General features: G+C 45.3%; 1 protein-coding gene across 4 annotated transcripts in view; it reads right to left on the bottom strand.

The window, feature by feature from the left end:
- ST3GAL3 (ST3 beta-galactoside alpha-2,3-sialyltransferase 3) overlaps positions 1-17,707 on the bottom strand; it is a 147,896-nt gene that overhangs the window by 33,571 nt on the left and 96,618 nt on the right. For all 4 annotated transcript variants that reach the window (XM_042873568.1, XM_042873569.1, XM_042873570.1 and 1 more), the window contains 2 exons: positions 11,100-11,195; positions 7,747-7,933 (listed from right to left, as the gene is read on the bottom strand). In XM_042873568.1, the coding sequence (XP_042729502.1) occupies positions 7,747-7,933; positions 11,100-11,195 (283 nt within the window). The remainder of the gene's footprint in view (positions 1-7,746; positions 7,934-11,099; positions 11,196-17,707) is intronic.

Here is a 17,707-nt window from a genome sequence, read left to right as displayed (position 1 = left end):
TGCTGTTGATGTTCTCTGACTCCCCACGTGCTGCATTCACAACGCACTGCTCTTGCATTGAGGAACAGCTGCTGCACATGTGGGCAACTCAGTATCCACAGCAGGCATGGGTGGCACTAGGGGCAAAGCCTGGATGGAGGGGACCCATACATCTGCATGTGGGGCCAGAAGGAGACGGTGCAGTGCAAGAACAGCACTTGCCTGCTTGTTTGGCCCGCTGGGTGCCCAATGACGTGCATGACACAGCAAATGCACATGGCCTGGCCATCATGGGAGCACGCAGTAGTCAGGGGTCAAATGGAACAGAGAGGATTCATGAAGTGGGAGAAATTTGAGAGTATTGTGGTGCAAGAGGGAGGCGTGAGAGAGAAAGACATAAATCCAGAGGCGATCAGGCAATTTTGTTAGCTCTGCTGTTTATAGAGTCATGTCTTTCGTTAGTATCAGCATCGGACTTGGAATGAAATCCTTTCCACCGTCTGAGATATTCCAAGTCTGTGTTTGATCAGTGCAGCTACCAGTGTAACCTGGGTTTACATGCACTATGACCTTGAAATGCATCTCCCAGGATCTGTGTAATTTTGATGTCCAAATACTGCTGGTGTCTGCCAGCGAGGGAGAGCACAACACGAGCACCCTCTCGATGCTTTTTCAAGACAGCTGCATTAGCTCTGGAGTTGGCCTTTGCTCAGGCTGGCTCTTCAACAGAAGGAAATGGTTTAAAAAAAAAAAAAAAGAAGAAAAAAGAAAGAAAAAGAAAGAAAAAGCAATTTTCTAAATTCTCCCCTCTTTTTAAAAATAATTATTGTTACTCCAGCTGAGCCATGGATGGAGAAGGCAGGAGCAGGAAATACCCAGAAAAAGCAATTGTCAACTGGATGGCAGCAGACATCAGAAGAGATTTAGAAGATGACAATTTTAGGAAAAGAGTCTCAGGATAAAGCAGGACAGTGAGGCAACCAGCAGAAAGGATGCCCTAGGACAGCAATGATCGAGTCTTTCCAGGCGATAATTCTGCTTTGGTGTCTTCATTTAAGAATGATCTGAAGAGGAACTGGAGAGGAGTACAAATCTAACTGAAGAGCTTTGATTTTCATGTCTCAGCTGGGATTACTGAGTCAGAAATGAAGATGATGCTGTCTTGGCAGATATGGGGTAAAGGTTCTTTAAGGACTACCGAAGACTAGCATGAATAAATGTTACTGTCCAGCATGAATCCACCTGATATTATTAAATGCCATGCAGGCATGCTGCAGTGGCAGCAGAGCAGCTCATCACCAGCTGACAGCTGACAGTATACCTACAGACACAGAGTATGCCTGGGTGGGAGCAGCTCTCAGCTATGCAGTGACCTGTCTAATCTTATTATGCTGTTGCATGCAAGTATGTACCAAGGGCAAGCTCCAGCCTGCACCTTCCATACCAACAACCTTCCTTTGGGAATCTGGCCAGGATGTCTACCCCAAAGTCCATGTTGCAAACTGGGTCATTTGTCTACCGAAGTCCCCATCAGGCTGTCACCCCACTGCTATTTGAAAGCTTGTTAAAGCTTACATGGTACAGGACAAAGATCTCCTCCCTTTTCTGGTCAGCAGGGGAAAGATGTTTTATAGCATACACATTTATTTTCCAACCTCTTCTCTGACCATGATTGGAAAAAAATGGCTCATATTCTCCAACAGAGCACCAGTGCTCACGCTTACTCTTATGTCATCGGGAAATGGTTCTGAACTCCTTTGCTCAAGCAAAAGATTTACTTTTGCATTTGTAAGTCTTCTTTGGTCCCCTTGGGCCATGCCCACCACTACTGCTCACTGAGGGAGAAGGTCCTGACCATAGGGGTACAACCTCTCAAGCAGCACAGTCTTTTGTATGGGTAGAATGCGATCAAAACCTAAGAAAGAGAAGTCCCAAGAATCATTCTGGAAACACAAACCAAATCCCAGTGACTCTACATTAAAGGAATACAGAGCATTCTCCAGAAAGCAACGTCCCACTTCTTCCTCAGTCAGAGGCTTCACAGGGGCCGGAAGAATTTGCCTCAAGTTCCAACTCTATTCTTCACTTCAACATCAACAGTGGTTCAGCTGCCCTGACCCTGGCTCTGAACCACCACAACGAGGAAACAAGGCACTCTGCTATTGGGTGCTCCATACATCCCCTGCGAGTGGTAGTGGCCTTTGGCCATGTCTGCTGGGACCTGGGACATGTCACTGTCCTTCCTTGGACACCTTCGCCACCTTCCTTGCCTCTCCATCTCTGGGAAGGCTTCCTTGCCTCTCCCCCAGCACAAGCCCCATCGTGTCCTTCGTGCCTTACTCACCAGCCATGCCTGCCTACATTACACTTTTGGAAGGATTATTCATAAATGCCTATTTGGTGGAAAACTCAGATTAATGAAAGAAATATGACAGCCCTTAAGACGACTTCCTACATCAAAAGCTTCCTCTTACTGATGATGGGGCAGCAAGCTCAGCTTCTGTCCTCTTCTATCAGAGTCGAAGGAGAGCAAGAAGGCAATGCTCTCGCAAAGAGAGGGCTTATCTCCTGCCCACTGCTGCATCTTGGCTGCTTTTCAGGTGGCATTGCTGCAGGGTGCAGGATTCAGAGGCACGCCCCTGAAGGGGACAGCCACACTTTGGCCTTGCTGGCAGGCAGGTGCTCACTTGCTTCCATGACTTTCACGACCAAAGTCCTTCAAGGTGCTGCCACTGCTTACTATACACGGGACTCCTCCTGGCAAGGGCTGCAGAGATTCCTGCTGAAAGCAGCCACGGGCTCATTACTGCACGAGAAGGAAGCTTGTGGGCTGCCAATTGCTAGTGAAACCTTTGCCCTCACTTGGCTGTTTCACCACCGTGTGCCAGATGTTCAGGGAACTGAGCCCTAAGCAAACAAAAGAGCTCCTTCTGACTCACTAATGATGGCAAAAAAGCACTCTGGAAGCAGCCGCCGTGCCAGTCTGTGATGGCTGGTTTGCATAATTGCTGCTTGTAAATTCCTCTGTTTCACACAGCATCTACCACCCTGAATGCAACGGTATTTAATTCTTCTCCAGCAGAATAGAGAAGGGAACCACATAGAAAAATCTCCTCTAATTCCCCCGATACTCTAGATGAGCTTCAGGATGAGCTTCTGTGATGGACAGACAGGTGATGCAAGGTGGTGCAGCAGTAGTAAGGAACCAGGTGAATCATGATATGTGTGGGTAACATCCTTTGGCCAAAAATCAGCCAGGAGAAAGTTCTGAGTGACTGTCCATGAGTAATCCACCACTGGGGATGCACGGCAGCAGCTCTTCATTGAAGGAAGGTGCCTAGGAGTGTCAGCAGCAACTGCAAGTCAGCACTGCAGCCCAAAGTTGCATGAACAACTCACACCTGTGATCCTTCTGCAATAAACACAAAAGCTGTGGGGCTCCAATCTGCTTCCTTCCCACCTGTACACACCTACACACTGGGTCAACATGGCGCAATACTCCCTTCTGCTAAACATGCCACCTTGCTCCATCCCATACCCCTTCTTCTCCATTTACCCACTATACATGCCATTATTTTCTCCTTTATCCTCTGTCTCACTGTTCTGATGCTGCTATTTCATCACACTGATTCTTTCCTCCTAACATCTCCTGAAAATCCTTCTCTCTACAGCATAAAGTACTTATCCCTTTCTCAGCGTGCAAGCGTTGCACGAAGACTAACATAACACAGAATAAATCCTTCTCAGCTGCATGGAGAATAAGTTAATCCAACCACTGACCCTGGTAATAAATAGCCACTCGTCTCTCATTTACTCTTTCACAGATAAACTCCCTTTGACTTCACTTGCTTGAGAGAACCATGCAAGGATGACGGTACCTGGCCCAGAACATCCAGTCACACAACTCCAAGCAGCTCTGGGGCTGATTACATCTGGAGGAAATCAGAAAGTCTCATATCTTATCACGACTGTGCCGTGGATATATGTAGTTGCCACCAAAATTCAGAGACAAAGGAAACATCAGAAGTTTGAGTTTGGCCCATTTTATGAAGGATTGTGTCCATTTCCACAACAGTCACATTCTTTGGCAGGATGCTTCCATCTCCCTTATCTCTGTCCTGAGGTCAGCCTGACCTTTGACTCTGCAAAGCACTGCTTTGCAGAGGGACAGGCTTAATCTCAGATAAGTAATAAGCAGCAGGTGGACAGAGTACCTCTCCGAACCCAAGAAAGGGAGAGTCTCCCTTTTCTCCAGATGATCAGCCAAGAGAGAAACAGAAATGCTCCACAGAGACCGTGGGGCAAGTGTCTGTCTTTTTGACCTTGCCACACACTGATAAAAATACCAACAATCACTACCAGAACAAACAGACACCCACGCCTTATTCCCAGAGCACTGATAGCTCTCCGCTGGGCCATTCCTCCCAGCCAGCAGACACAGCTCTTTCTGCATTAGTCTCCATTGGAAGACGCAGCTGTGAAACCACCTGCTTGCAGCCAGAGCCAGCGACAGCATGATCGCAGCTCAAACACAGAGAGAGCAGACCAGGGAGGACAAGACAGATGTTTTCCAGTCACCCGGACTCTGTCCTGGACTATTCAATGAACTGGTCACCCAGTGGCCTCAAAAACAGTAACGATTCCCTTTGGGAACCCTGGTGGAACAGGTAGAGTGTCAGACAGCTGAAAAGAGGACAGAAGTAGTTCCTGTCCCTAAGGAGGCAAAAAAAGGAAGGGACTCAGTTTATGATTGCATTTCTCAGAATAACAAGATTAATTATAAAAAAAAAAAACAAAAACAAAGATGAAAAAAACACCCAAAAGAAAGATGTGCAGTAATTCAGGTGGATTTGTCAAAACCAAATCATTACTTATAACAAAACATTATTTCTTTCTACAGTAAAAGAATTACCATAGGGCAGAAGCAAGGCATGAACAGGAATTCAGTAACGCCTCTGACGTCTCTCCTCCACAAAGACGCTACAAACGTTTCTTTATTAACGACACTACTGTGATATGAGCTCAGAAGTGGCCATAAAAACCCTATTCAGAAGGAGTTTTCAGTGAAATGAAGGACACATTGGACTGGGGTCTGCCTAGGAACCAATTCTGTTTAGTGTTTTTATTGCCAACCTGGACGATGGAGCAAAAAGTATGTTTATTAAATTGCAGAGGACATGAATTTGGAAAGAATGGCAGGTATGCAGGAAAGCTCTGCCAAAGGAACTTGGCAAACTGGAGAAGCGCTCTGGAAGAAAGAATCAATAGGAACAAGTGCACAGCACTGCCTCTTTTGGCAAGAAGAACCAACTACAGAGCCCTGGAGCTGGGAGGTGGCTGCTCTTTGGCTCATCCAAACACCAGGACACTCACCGGCTGCCCTGTGCCATGCTGGCCAAGCAGACACAGCAAGCAATGTATAGTATAGCAAGGAGTGCAAGGCTGATTAAACAGTTGTTTGCTCTCTCTAGTTTATGTTCTTCATACTTTTTTGACACTGCTCTTCAAGGAAAATATGAATCAACTACAGACTTTCAAAAGAACAAGAGAAATAAAGAGACGTGGGAAATACCACCTACAAGCACTGAAAGAAGAGTGGAGTTTATTCCAGAGACAGAACGATAATGAGCCAACTCCAAGAGTAACCAACAGTGCAAGAACCTCAAGTTCTTTCTCCTGTGGGACAAACTGAGTGCTGCAGCATTCAAAGAAGATGACTGCAATCACCCTGCCAGTTCTAACAAACTGCTCACCATCTCTCTTCAGAACCAGGGACACGGTATCACAATCAGTGCTCCATGACTACAGGCATCAGGTGGAAATTCAATTGGATTTGAAGCAAACTAAACCACCCTTAGAACTACAGATCCCTAATGGTGCATTCAGGCAGCAGAGCACTGATGCCATCAAGGTATTAAAATCCTTCCTTTGCCTAGAATGAAGAACAAGAGCATGACACAAAACACAAAGAAAACTTTTGACTCAATTATTCATTTAACCAAATCCCACTGGTGCTTGCCCACAGGCTAACAGGTAACTTATCCTGCCTGGTAATAGAAAAATAATTGGTGCCAGTGTGAGACAAGAGTGAGTACGAGCCCTAAGGCCATCTATATAACAGCTAAATAAAACTGTTTTCCCAAACTGTTTTCATTCTGCATAAGGCGAGCCGCCAAGCTCCTCTCTTTATCTCTAAACACACAATATAACATCTTATTCTCCAAACACTGATGGTCTGGTTATTTGTTGAGAAGTCATTAAAGAACATGTGAAAACAGAGAAATACAGTTTGTAAAAGAAGAATTATGGCCAAACAGAAGCGACTTATTCTGGACTTCATGACAACAGATACAGAGAAACCACCCACTGAAAGAGAAGCCAGTCAACACAACCTGATTCCACTTTGGATGGGAGAATTATGGAGAACAGCACCAACAAGCAACAGGCCTATGGCACTAGAGAAGGGCACTAATGCAACTGATGGGGTCAAAATATTTACATAGGGGAAACAACGTCTTCTCCATTTCAGTGGCTTTAAAACATATGTGATATTGTTCTTCTAGATGGTATGTTAGGCAAACCAAAATTACGAATCTCAGTACAGCAACAAGTTAGCAATGCATAATGGCTGGTGCTATTCAGGAGATCATATCACACCCATGGATTGTAGCCTTTTCAACACATCGTGCTGTTGCTGCCTCCTCACAGAATCACAGAATTGTAGGGGTTGGAAGGGACCTCCAGAGATCATCGAGTCCAACCCCCCTGCCAAAGCAGGTTCCCTACAGTAGGTCGCACAGGTAGGCATCCAGGCAGGTCTTGAACATCTCCAGAGAAGGAGACTCCACCACCTCCCTGGGCAGCCTGTTCCAGTGCTCCGTCACCTCACTGTAAAGAAGTTCTTGCGCATGTTTGTGCGGAACTTCCTATGCTGCAGTTTCCAGCCGTTTCCCCTTGTCCTGTCTCCACTCACCACTGAAAAGAGTCCGGCCTCGCCATTCTGCCCCCCACACCTTAGATATTTATAGACCTGGATCAGGTCCCCTCTCAGTCTTCTTTTTTCAAGGCTGAACAGACCCAGTTCACTCAGCCTTTCCTCACAGGAGAGATGCTCCAGGCCCTTCACCATCTTCGTGGCCCTCCGCTGGACTCTTTCCAAGAGATCCCTGTCTTGTTTGTACTGGGGAGCCCAGAACTGGACGCAGTACTCCAGATGAGGTCTTACCAGGGCAGAGTAGAGGGGGAGGATCACCTCCTTTGACCCATTCACTCACCTCCTCCACCCATTCACTGCCATCACACTCTTACACCCAAAAGCCCATTTCCTTCTGCTGTCATTTTTGTCTTCCTTCCTCTGCCCTGAAATCCTACGGGTGCAAAAAATCATCGAATTATAGAATCACAAGCTTGGAAAGGACCTAGAAGATCATCTAGTCCAACCGTCCTCCCATTGCCATTGCTACCAAATCCATGCAAAAGCTGTTCCTTTCATGTACTCTTTAAAATAAAAGTTCAATTCATTGTTCATACCACACACTGCATACTATTTAATGGAAAATCTCATCTGCAATGCAAGCTCAGGTTACAGAGAGTAGATGTATTTGTAAAACATACTTAATTAAAACCGAAGTCCATGGATGTAAATTTGGGAAGGCACGCTGAGGAAACCTCCTCAGAGCAAAACGTGGCACATATGATTGGGATATAACATCTACCCACCATTTCTCATTAGGTGACCTCCACAGTGTCAGCTACCCGTGCTCTTACCACTTTCTCCTTGTAAACAATGTACTTCAGCCACTTGAAATCCTGCCATTTGAATCCCGCCAGAACAAACAGGGAATCCTTCTCATACTGCTCCATTTTCTGGATTGCACCTTCAGGATATGTGATCCGGAGAGTTGTTTTGCCACCCACATCTTTTTCAAACCCCTTCACTGGAGCCGAGTTCAGCCTGGAGGGAAGCAGAGAAGATGCTGTCACAGATCCCCATCACACACAACACACATCGATGATGCACACAGCTGCCATGTCTTCTGCAGTTCTTTGCTGTAAACATTTATACAACTTTACACCAACTGGCAACAGCTTAATTAAAAGCTATTTAAATTACTTGATTTAATACAATGTAAACCACTTTTGCACATCCACTCATGTGATTTAAATTGGATTGGAAGCTGTGCTAACCAGTGCAGAGCTTGTGCTCATCCCATCTGCAGCAAGACTAGGCAGGGAACTCAGCTAGGTGATGCTTTTCAAAAGGAGGAACAATAATAATAATTCCCCATGCATAAGGCAAAGTGCCCTGCAACGCCAGCAGAAGGAAGAAGCAGGGCTGTGCTTGGGGTAAGGTGCAGCAGCACCCTGCTCTCAGCAACTCGGAGGAGATGCTGCTGCGGTACAGAACTCCTCTGTGCGTGCCAACCAGCCCATTCAACACCAGAAGCCCAAAGCTGAGGACATTTCAAGCATTTTGGAAAGCAAATCACGCTGACATCAAACAGCAGCCCCTGATGGGATAGTGCTGCCTGCTTGAATTATTACAGCTTTCTTGACTTGGGGTAGTTCAGTACACTGGAAAATGCTTACGGACTGCAGATTTTCTCATGTAGGAATGTTAACGAGGATCTGGATTTGTCTTTTTCAGCCCGGATAAGCATTTTAGGTGGGAAACATTTTAGTGGAGGAAGATCCTTACATAAAATCTGAAATTCAGTTCAGAACTAAAGAGGGTTAGCTGTTTTGCTGCTGGCCTTCCTAAATCTCCCCAAACTCAGAACCCCTACACTGTATCTAGACAGGAAACAAAACAAACCATTTCCCCCGAGTAAAATGAACTCCAGCAATGGGCCAGAAGGTGAGTTGCTGATGGAAGCTTAGCACTGAGCCCTGCTAATGAGCCAGCACCATCACACAGGGTCCATGCCCCTGGGGCAGAACTGGCAATTGAGCAAGAAAAGTTCTGGCTCAGAGACTAAGGGAGGCACCAACATCACTATGTATCACCATGAGGTGAATCTCAGTCACAGGTTGCTGAGAGACACTTGTTTTTCCCCCTGCAGTCTATTGTGAGGAGGCATCTCAACACATCAGAGCACTGGTAAGTGCTGCAAGAAGCTCTTGCCAGGTAAAACAGCTGGGGGTAATATCTACACTGTAACACTTCATCAATAAAGCAGCAAGAAACTCACCTCAAGCTGTTCTAGAACTGTCAACGCTGATTTGATTCTCTTTACCACCAGATAAAAAAATTCTTGCTGCAACTAGTGCTCCTCACGTGGTAACATGCAATGCATCACGAATCTCCATATACTGCTGGATCACTCCTTTGTCCATAAAGGCATTACGTTTTTTTCCCCTCAAAATTCACCTCCTGGGTTCCAAAATCTGATTCTTCAAAGGAGCTTTGCAACCCATAAAAAAGGATGCTGTACAGAAAGGGCTTCCACAGGAGCAAGGAAAGCAGGTGGATACGTTTAAGAAGTCTGCTCTCACCTCCTCCAGTCCCACTTCCAGCCACCTGGCTTCATTTAACCTTCATAGTTGACTTTTCTCTCCTTTATCCAACCTGCAACCAGTACAGGTGCTCAGCAGCCCTCTTATCCTCTCAGCTTGCAAATACTCAGATTTATTGACATGGGCAGAAAGGGTTGAATTTTTCATTTTGAAATTAAACAGTAGATATAAATTCTAGTGGGTGGCCCGGTAGAGACAGGCTGAAACTGTTCTCTTGTTGCTTTGTGAACAGCCTGAGCGCAAGAAGGGGCTGTAACTGAACATTAATTCAGCTCAAATCACTGCAAGTCACCAGACTATGACGAGCAGTACAAGCTCTTTGATAGCCACAAATAGCAGAGTGAACTGAGACTGTGAAAGTTCTGTCCTGTTCTGAGCAGCGCTCGGCCTGTGCACAGCAATGCTGGGAAAACAACGGTTCACAGGAACAAAGGACTGAAAAGGACCTCCTTGGTCTTTGTCCAGAGTCGAGCAGGTATTTATTATACTATGTTCTATTCATTCCTCACACGCACCATGCAAAATTACTTCCTCTCTTTGCCTTAAATTCTTTTAGTAATCATTTTCTTTCTTCCACCTTAGCTAAGAATTTGCCATTTACCACCACATCTCATGGTTGTCTAAAGTTCTGAGATCAGTTACATTCCCTTTGATATGAAATCGGTTATCTTACTAAGGAAAAATGACACCACCTTAGATTAAGTTAAACCTCCTTTTATAAACTCACACTGCAGTTTATCCCACTTTTCCTACTTTCCATCATAATATTTGGTTACTCACACTTCAGAACCTGCTCTAAAGCTCTGTGCTTTTCCCCAGTCAGACAAATGGGTCTGCAGCTCCCCAGAGTGCATCCCCCTCCCTCCCACACACACACTCTCTCACTCTCCATTAGTACAGGTATTATGTTTGTTAATCTCCAGTCACCCAGAACACCTCCCTGACCTGACAGATTAATTACTATGAGTTACAACCAGACCTACGATTTCCCAGATCAGCACGTTTTTCAGGTGGTGACCCAAGTTCTCAGCAAAAGAAAAAAGTCCTAATTCTGACTGCAGTTGTCTCCACTTGATGCCACTCTGCTTCCGCTCCCTTATTCAACATCATTACCCACAGTGAAACAGAGGCAAAGCATTCACAGCTTCCAAGGCACATCTACTCCTGTTGCACCATTACTGGGTCCTCACTTGTGGAGGTTTACTGTGTCCTGAGATGCTATGTTGCACAGTTCCTAGTTCTTCCCCTCCTAACTGTGAGGCACTGGCGCAGCTTGCCTGGAGAGGTGGTGGGTGCCCCATCCCAAAAGACGCTCAAGGTCAGGCTGCACGGGACTCTGAGCACCTGATGAAGCTGTGGGTGTTCCTGTTCACTGCAGTGAATTTGGACCATTCAACCCTCTGGGGTCTTTTCCAACACAAACAATTCTATGATTCTATGCTTTGTAACTTAAACGTTTATGTCTTCTATTTTCCTCATGTCAGTTAATAATTTTACACCATTGGATCTTGCCTCTAGTGCAGGTTAGACCTTCACCTGCATAGCATGTCAACTGATAGAGGAACTATATACGTGACAAGAAAACCGTGATGCCAAAGACTCACCTGACAACGACATCATAGTCATCAATTTTTAACCCCAATGACTTATTGGCAAGTACTCCACCATTTCCCACAATAATACATCGTCGGCAGCTGAGACTGTGGAGGAAGCACAGAGGGAAGAGATGACTTTTATAGCATGACTTCAAACACAGAGCTGCACATATTTAGTTTGCATCTATCTGAGAAATCCAGGAAACTTTTTGGAATATGAAGGATTAAGGAGAGGACAGGGATACATTTGATCCCTATCTCACCCCATCAAGCCCAGGCATTACACGTGATAAACTGCTTTCAACACTTCCCCCAAGTGTGGTCTGATGAGATGGGCCATTGGGACGAGCATGTCTTCTCCCCAAAACCCCTGGTAGATTGGCTTGAATCTAACCCATCTGTTTAGTTAAACCTCCTCATTATTCACTTAGCACTGAAAAAACAATAAGGCAAAGACTCGGTGAGGAAGTCCCCTTCCCAGCTAATCCTTGTCAGGTTATCTGGGCTGTGCTCACCTTGCTGAGTGCTTTTTTTGTCACTGTTCTCATGAGAACTCAAGCAATGGAAAAACACTAATGGACAGAAAAAGGACCTGCCCACGTCCTCTCCCCAGGAAGAAACGCATACATCGACAGAACGGGAAGGAAAATAACCTTAATTAACTGAGACACAGAAAGAGAAGGAAGAGAACGGTTTCTTGTGGAACCATGAGTCACAAGAACTCCGCGGCAGATGTTATAAAGTGATTTCGTTCTGAAGACAGGGAGAAGACTTCTTTCCAGCCATCTAATCCCAAACACAGCTGGCTCTTCTGGCACCGCGCCTCCAGCTCTGGTAGTTCACTGCAGGAATACGTGTCTGCACAGCCTTCTTAGGAAAGGGTCCAAGGCAATCAGTTGCTTAGAGCAGATCTCTGCTGGGGGGCCGTCCTACCCCAGGCACAGCTGAATGGTCTCCTCCAGGCTGTCTCCTGGCCCCACTGAGATGTGTCTGAAGAGTCAGCACGAGGAAAGCTCTGCTGATGTGGGGTCTGTCTCAGCAGAGCGGGGCTGGAGAGCACTTGAAAGATTCAGCAAATCACTGCGGGTTACCCTGCTGACAGCCATTAGCTGGAGATCTGCACACAATTCACAGCGCAGCACCCAGAAAGCACTCAGGAACAGCTGTCTTTCCCAGAGAAAACACTTCCTCAAGAAGACAGACGCACGCCTGTGTCCCTAAGGGCCAAGGAAGTGGAGATGTTTGTGGTGATCAAATCCAACAGCAGAGGAAGAATTTTACAGATACTGGCACAGTTCTGGTGACAAGGAGAAAGCAGGGGCACGGTCTGGTTCAGGAGGCATATTGTGTCAGGGAAGCAAGAGAATGAGCCTGTCCCAACAACAGGCACTTACATGACAAAGGGAACATTTTTGTCACAACCTGTAAGGAAAAGATGCTGCAAGAGGGAAAACAAAGACAGCTTGGTTCTGGACGGGTAAACTTTCAGATAAGAAAAAGCATGTTGGATGATTATGATAAGGAAGTTTCTCCTCCTGACCAACAGAGCACTGAGTGAAATACAGTAACTTCTTTCCCCAGCTGTCTCCAAGCCATGACTCGTCTTATTTTTAGTTTTTGATGAAAAATACTGTGCTAAAATCTTAAAGCTACAAGTTACACACGCTCCCCTCTACCCACTTGCTTTCACCAATTTCGGATACAGATGTGTTTGTTCCAGCCTCAAACTACATGAGCACATCCTTCCCTCGTCTGCTAAATTAAAGCACCATCTACTGTCAGCAGCCCCTTCCACATGTGCACGTGATGCTCTTCCTGACAGACTGCTGTGTGTAAACAACTGCCTGGAGGTGGATGAGCAGCCCTGGGTCAGACTGGCGAGCATTAGCTACACAGAGGGAAGCACCAGTTCCATCAGCCAAAGCTGTCCGAGCAGCCTCTCGTTATGGCCCCGTTCCCACACTGCACTTGTAGACTGATCAAAGCCCATCCTTAATTTTCTCTTGACCATACAAACTGAACCAAGTTCGTCACATGCCTCATGCTATGGCAGCTCTCCTAGATTTTGAGTCACATTTGCACTACCTTTCCGAACTGCTTTCGGCTTCTCCCCAGACCTCTGAAGCACTGACTCCGGAACACCAGCATGCGGAGCTAATGCTGCTCAAAAACATCCCTTTTGTACAGAGATTTTATGTATATGTACATTGTTTCAGTGTTCCTTTTATAGTCACTGGTTGGCGGAACACAATTCTCATCTTGCAAGCAGACTCTGCGTCGTCACCTCTGCGATGCCTGATTTTTGGTTTGGCTCCAGTAAAGGAGCACTGCTCAAAAGAGAGCTCTACAGAAAGGTCGAGACTCACTCAGTCCTCCTATTCCTCACAACCCCACTTTTTGGCTGCAGCAGATGTTTAGTGCAATTTCACGTTTCCTCCAGATCAGCCTTAGGCACTGGGAATACCTGCCAGCAGACTTGCATGGGAAGTTCACTAACGAATTAATTCTCAGCCCTGACAGTGACTTTTAGAAGCTGTGTGTCATATTCCATTCCTAGAAAGCTGATAGATCTACAGAGACATTGCATGGAACATAATGCTGGACAGAGATAAATAACTAATGCCTGTCTTTACAAAGGTTACCTTTATCTAGCTTCCAGCTTATCTAAAAAATATCCCACTTACATGAAAAGGTTTTATTTCCACAAAACCCAAGATAACTGACATCAATTATGCTGCCAGCCTAGCTCTGGTCTAGATCAAACTTTCCAGCATTTTTCCTACAAAACCAAGCTCATCAACATACTGTCACCCCATATCTCTTACATTTGCTGTCCTGCTCAACATTCCAAGAAGGGTTAAAAAGCAAACAGTAATAATAAAGAGAACACCTCATTTAACTCTTTAAATACTATCCAGGGCTTACTGATTTGAAAAGACGTAATTGCCAATTAACATCTTCACAGTTACTAACTGAAAATATAGAACATATTTCATTGTCACGGCAGTACAGGACATCATTCTCTCTTCATCGTTCTCCCCCTAGAACCGAAGGTTTAGTCTTTGATCTCCTAATGGCTTTTTTTTTTTTTTTTTTGAGAAGTGTTTTACACACTTTCCCTGCAATGCCAGCCATCTTGTAGGACAGTGAGAAGGTTATAATGCCACCCTATTATAGGTGAGAAATTGTGAGAGAGAAGCCTTGGGCAGGGAAGTGTCGGGCACCTGACCCCACATTCTGACCAGTAGTTTGGACACTCTGCATCAGTGCAGCTGAACTGCTGGCTCCAGGCAAGTTTCTGGCTAAGGAAACACACAGTGCAGGCAGCATCAGTTACATAGTTCAATGGTTTTCCTAAAAAGGTGTGCAAACACCTTTTGGTTTGCTCACATATCATGTCCATCCCATATACCTTTTCCAGAACAGCTCATGTACTGAATCATCAAATGGAGCCCCTATTCCAATTTGCTACCCGGGTGGTATGAAGGAGGGTCATGGACCTTCTAGAGCAGAAAGGCATTCCCTAAAGCCCCAAGCTGGGAGCTGAAGCCAGATGTGCAGCCTCTGACACATGTGCTCAGAGCTTGAGTTCATCTATACCAAGACTAGGATTCACGTCAACATTCTGGAACAATACAGTACTGTAAGCACATGCATGCATCGTAGCCATTCCTGCCTCCCCTTCCTCCCTTGTCAGAGCACTTCAGGGATTTGTAAAAGGAAAAAAACCACAAAGCCTTCCTCTACGCAACTTTGGAACCAAATGCTTTGAGGAAAGATGTAACAGTAATTTAAAAAAAAACAACCAAACAAAAACATCTTGAGGGCAACTGGTGCTCAGGGAGGCTTAGCATATGCCTGTCTGATCCGGCTGCTGCTTCTTCTACCAGTGCTATCAGCCTGGAGGGACACAGGCACTTCTGCTCCATCAAGTTCCTTCCTCATTACTTTATATACTGCATTGGTAAATATTGTGTTATAAACTCAAATTTGCTGTTTGCCTTCTTTACCACCTGGAAGCAATACAAAATGGTCTGATTTTCCCCAGGAAAACTCAGAGCAGAGTTCCAACTACCATCGCAGAGACAACTGCAACTTTACCTACCTCCTGCCCTGGAGTAGAAGCATGATATCAAAAGCTCTACAACACAAAGGTGCCATAATAAGGATGACATGGAGAACAACTAAGAAAGCAGGACATCACTTGCACTGTTACAGAAGTGAACTACAGCATTTGTTCACATGCCCTCCAGCTGCTGCAAGTTGTTAACAAAACCCTCTGCTCACAATGGAGGGATTAGTTGGAGTGAGTTGACAAAGCTGCTCTGGGATGATGAAAGGTGTACGCATACCCGGAAGGATTGAGTTTGCCTCATTTCAGCACCAAGTCGAGTACATTGTGTCAGGAAAGGTACATCAGGATGCCCTTTTGACACAGGGATAGTCAAACAAACAAGTTCACTTTCAGGGCTTCTAGGACATACGTGAAGTTAACATCTCAAAGGGATATTTTTGTGAAGGGGGACAGAAATGGAGAAGCTTGGGTGGGGACAAGACTGCAGGCTTGGTGTAGATCCCCCACCGCACAGCCCTAATCCCCTCTTTCCTTCCTATGCTCTCACGCACTGTTCTGACCTCATCTCCCCTGCCTCTCCCACCCTTCCCCTGGGAAAGCTGCAGTCAGCATGTGGTTACATGAATGCTTGTTTCAATAGGTTCAGATGCGCTCACCCTCCCCACCCATCCCTACTCCTCTGCCTCTCCGTGCTGCTGCTCCAGAGCTGTGCCTGAACAACTGTTCAGTGGGAGGGAAGCTCTGCAAATGAGGTGACTAAAATGACCTAGGTTAAGAGAAAAACTTACTTTAAAGCCTGCCCTCAGCCTAGGTATTAGGAAAACAATACTTACTGGGAGAGTGGTCAGACACTGGACAAGACTTCCTAGCAAGGTGATTGATGTCCTGTGCTTATCTGTTCAAGAAGCATTCGCATAATGCCCTTAATAACATGCTTCAACTTTCAGTTAGCCATGAAGGGCTCAGGCAGGTGAACTCAATGATCTTTGTAGGTTGCTTGCAACAGAACTACTCTATCCTAAACATTAGCAGTACAAGGAGAGAGAAGGGAACAACAGAGCAGGTCACAGAAGGAAAGATAGCTTCTTATATTGTCTTTGCCAACAGAGAAAATGTTAATGCAACCCCATTCTAAAGAAAAGGTGAACTTGGAGCATCTTCCCTACTCCTAGAATCACCTTACTAAGCTCCAGAAAGCCTACATGTGGAGGGACTTGAAAGATTTGACCCCTTGTACATCACAGACTAGATACATCTAGTGGTACTGGACACAAAGATCTTTGTAACATTTGTTAATCTATGATTCTATTATCTCTTACCCAGCTCTGTCACAACAGAGCATTTTTTCAGCCCATAAATCAGGCCTGTTCCAGTTGCTGCAAAGAGAAGAGTAAAGGGTGAAGATGGAGACTTTCTCCTTGAATGGTGAGCAGTAAGGAAGCGATCCAAACCTCAGGCTCCTGCTCCCTGCAGAGTGAAGCTGTGTCAGAAAGAAACTGTTGGCTCTGTTTTGACCTTGAGATAAGATGGAAAAGCAGCTAGTCTTCCCTCAACAGTATCTCCATCAACACTTCTGAAATCCAAAATAGCAGATGCTCCTTGCTGCCAGGATTGTAAATTCATTAATGATCACACCAGCAGAACATTTTGGGAAGCATACCCAAATCTTCATTTGGCAAACTTCAAAGCAACCTAAATTAGCAGAGGGACTGCAAATAATAAGAATAAACTTTCAATACAAAGATGAACTCCCAACCATAACTACATTTGGCAAGATCTACAGTCCACATGAGAGCTATGGAAAGGCTGGAGAAACTCATGAACTTTGTCACATTGGGAGAAAGGCTGCTGGGCCAGGAAATAAAACGAGTGTGTTTAGAAAGCAGGAGCTGCACTGTTAGCCTGGGTTCAAGGAAGCACTGCTACTTGGAACAGAGCACTACAGGACTTTCAAAAGAGACTGTGCCCCAGTGAAAACCTATGACAGCTTCTGAAAGAAAGTACCTCCAACCCAGGATTTAGCACTAGACCAAAACTGCAGGGCAAAGAAAAGGAATGACAGGAAAAACAAGAATAGGAAAGACTAAAGGAATAATGCTGGGAAGTTGATCATAAACATGTCAGTCTCAGAAGCAAGCTCTACCATAGGACTGAAGAATCAAAGGAACTTCTTGCAAAGGCATCAATCCAAATACCTCAGGACCCTGGAGTACTGCTATCGCATCCTGGCACAGGCTTGGACAATCACACATTCCTGCCTTAAGAGTAAGGAATTCTTGAAACATTTTGTTAAAACAAGCCAGATCCTTCTTTCCCTCTAAGAGGTTCTTGTGATCCTATTGCTTTGTCAGAAAGGCTGAAAAAGAATAATGTGTTTATAGAAAACTTGCTATTTACTTATTTGAAAAATAGTCAAGAGAGTGTATTGTGACACCATAGGAAACAAAAGATTAGGAAACAGTCAAAAGGTAAAGGCTTTTTCCCACTTGTGTTTGACTTAAAAGGCCTCTCACAGTTTACAGTTTACTGGAAGAAGTACTGC

This window comes from Lagopus leucura, unplaced genomic scaffold, assembly GCF_019238085.1.
Source record: "Lagopus leucura isolate 7727_CA_CO unplaced genomic scaffold, USGS_WTPT01 Super-Scaffold_100009, whole genome shotgun sequence".
NCBI classification, from domain to species: domain Eukaryota; kingdom Metazoa; phylum Chordata; class Aves; order Galliformes; family Phasianidae; genus Lagopus; species Lagopus leucura.
This window is presented reverse-complemented; position numbering and strand designations above follow the sequence as displayed.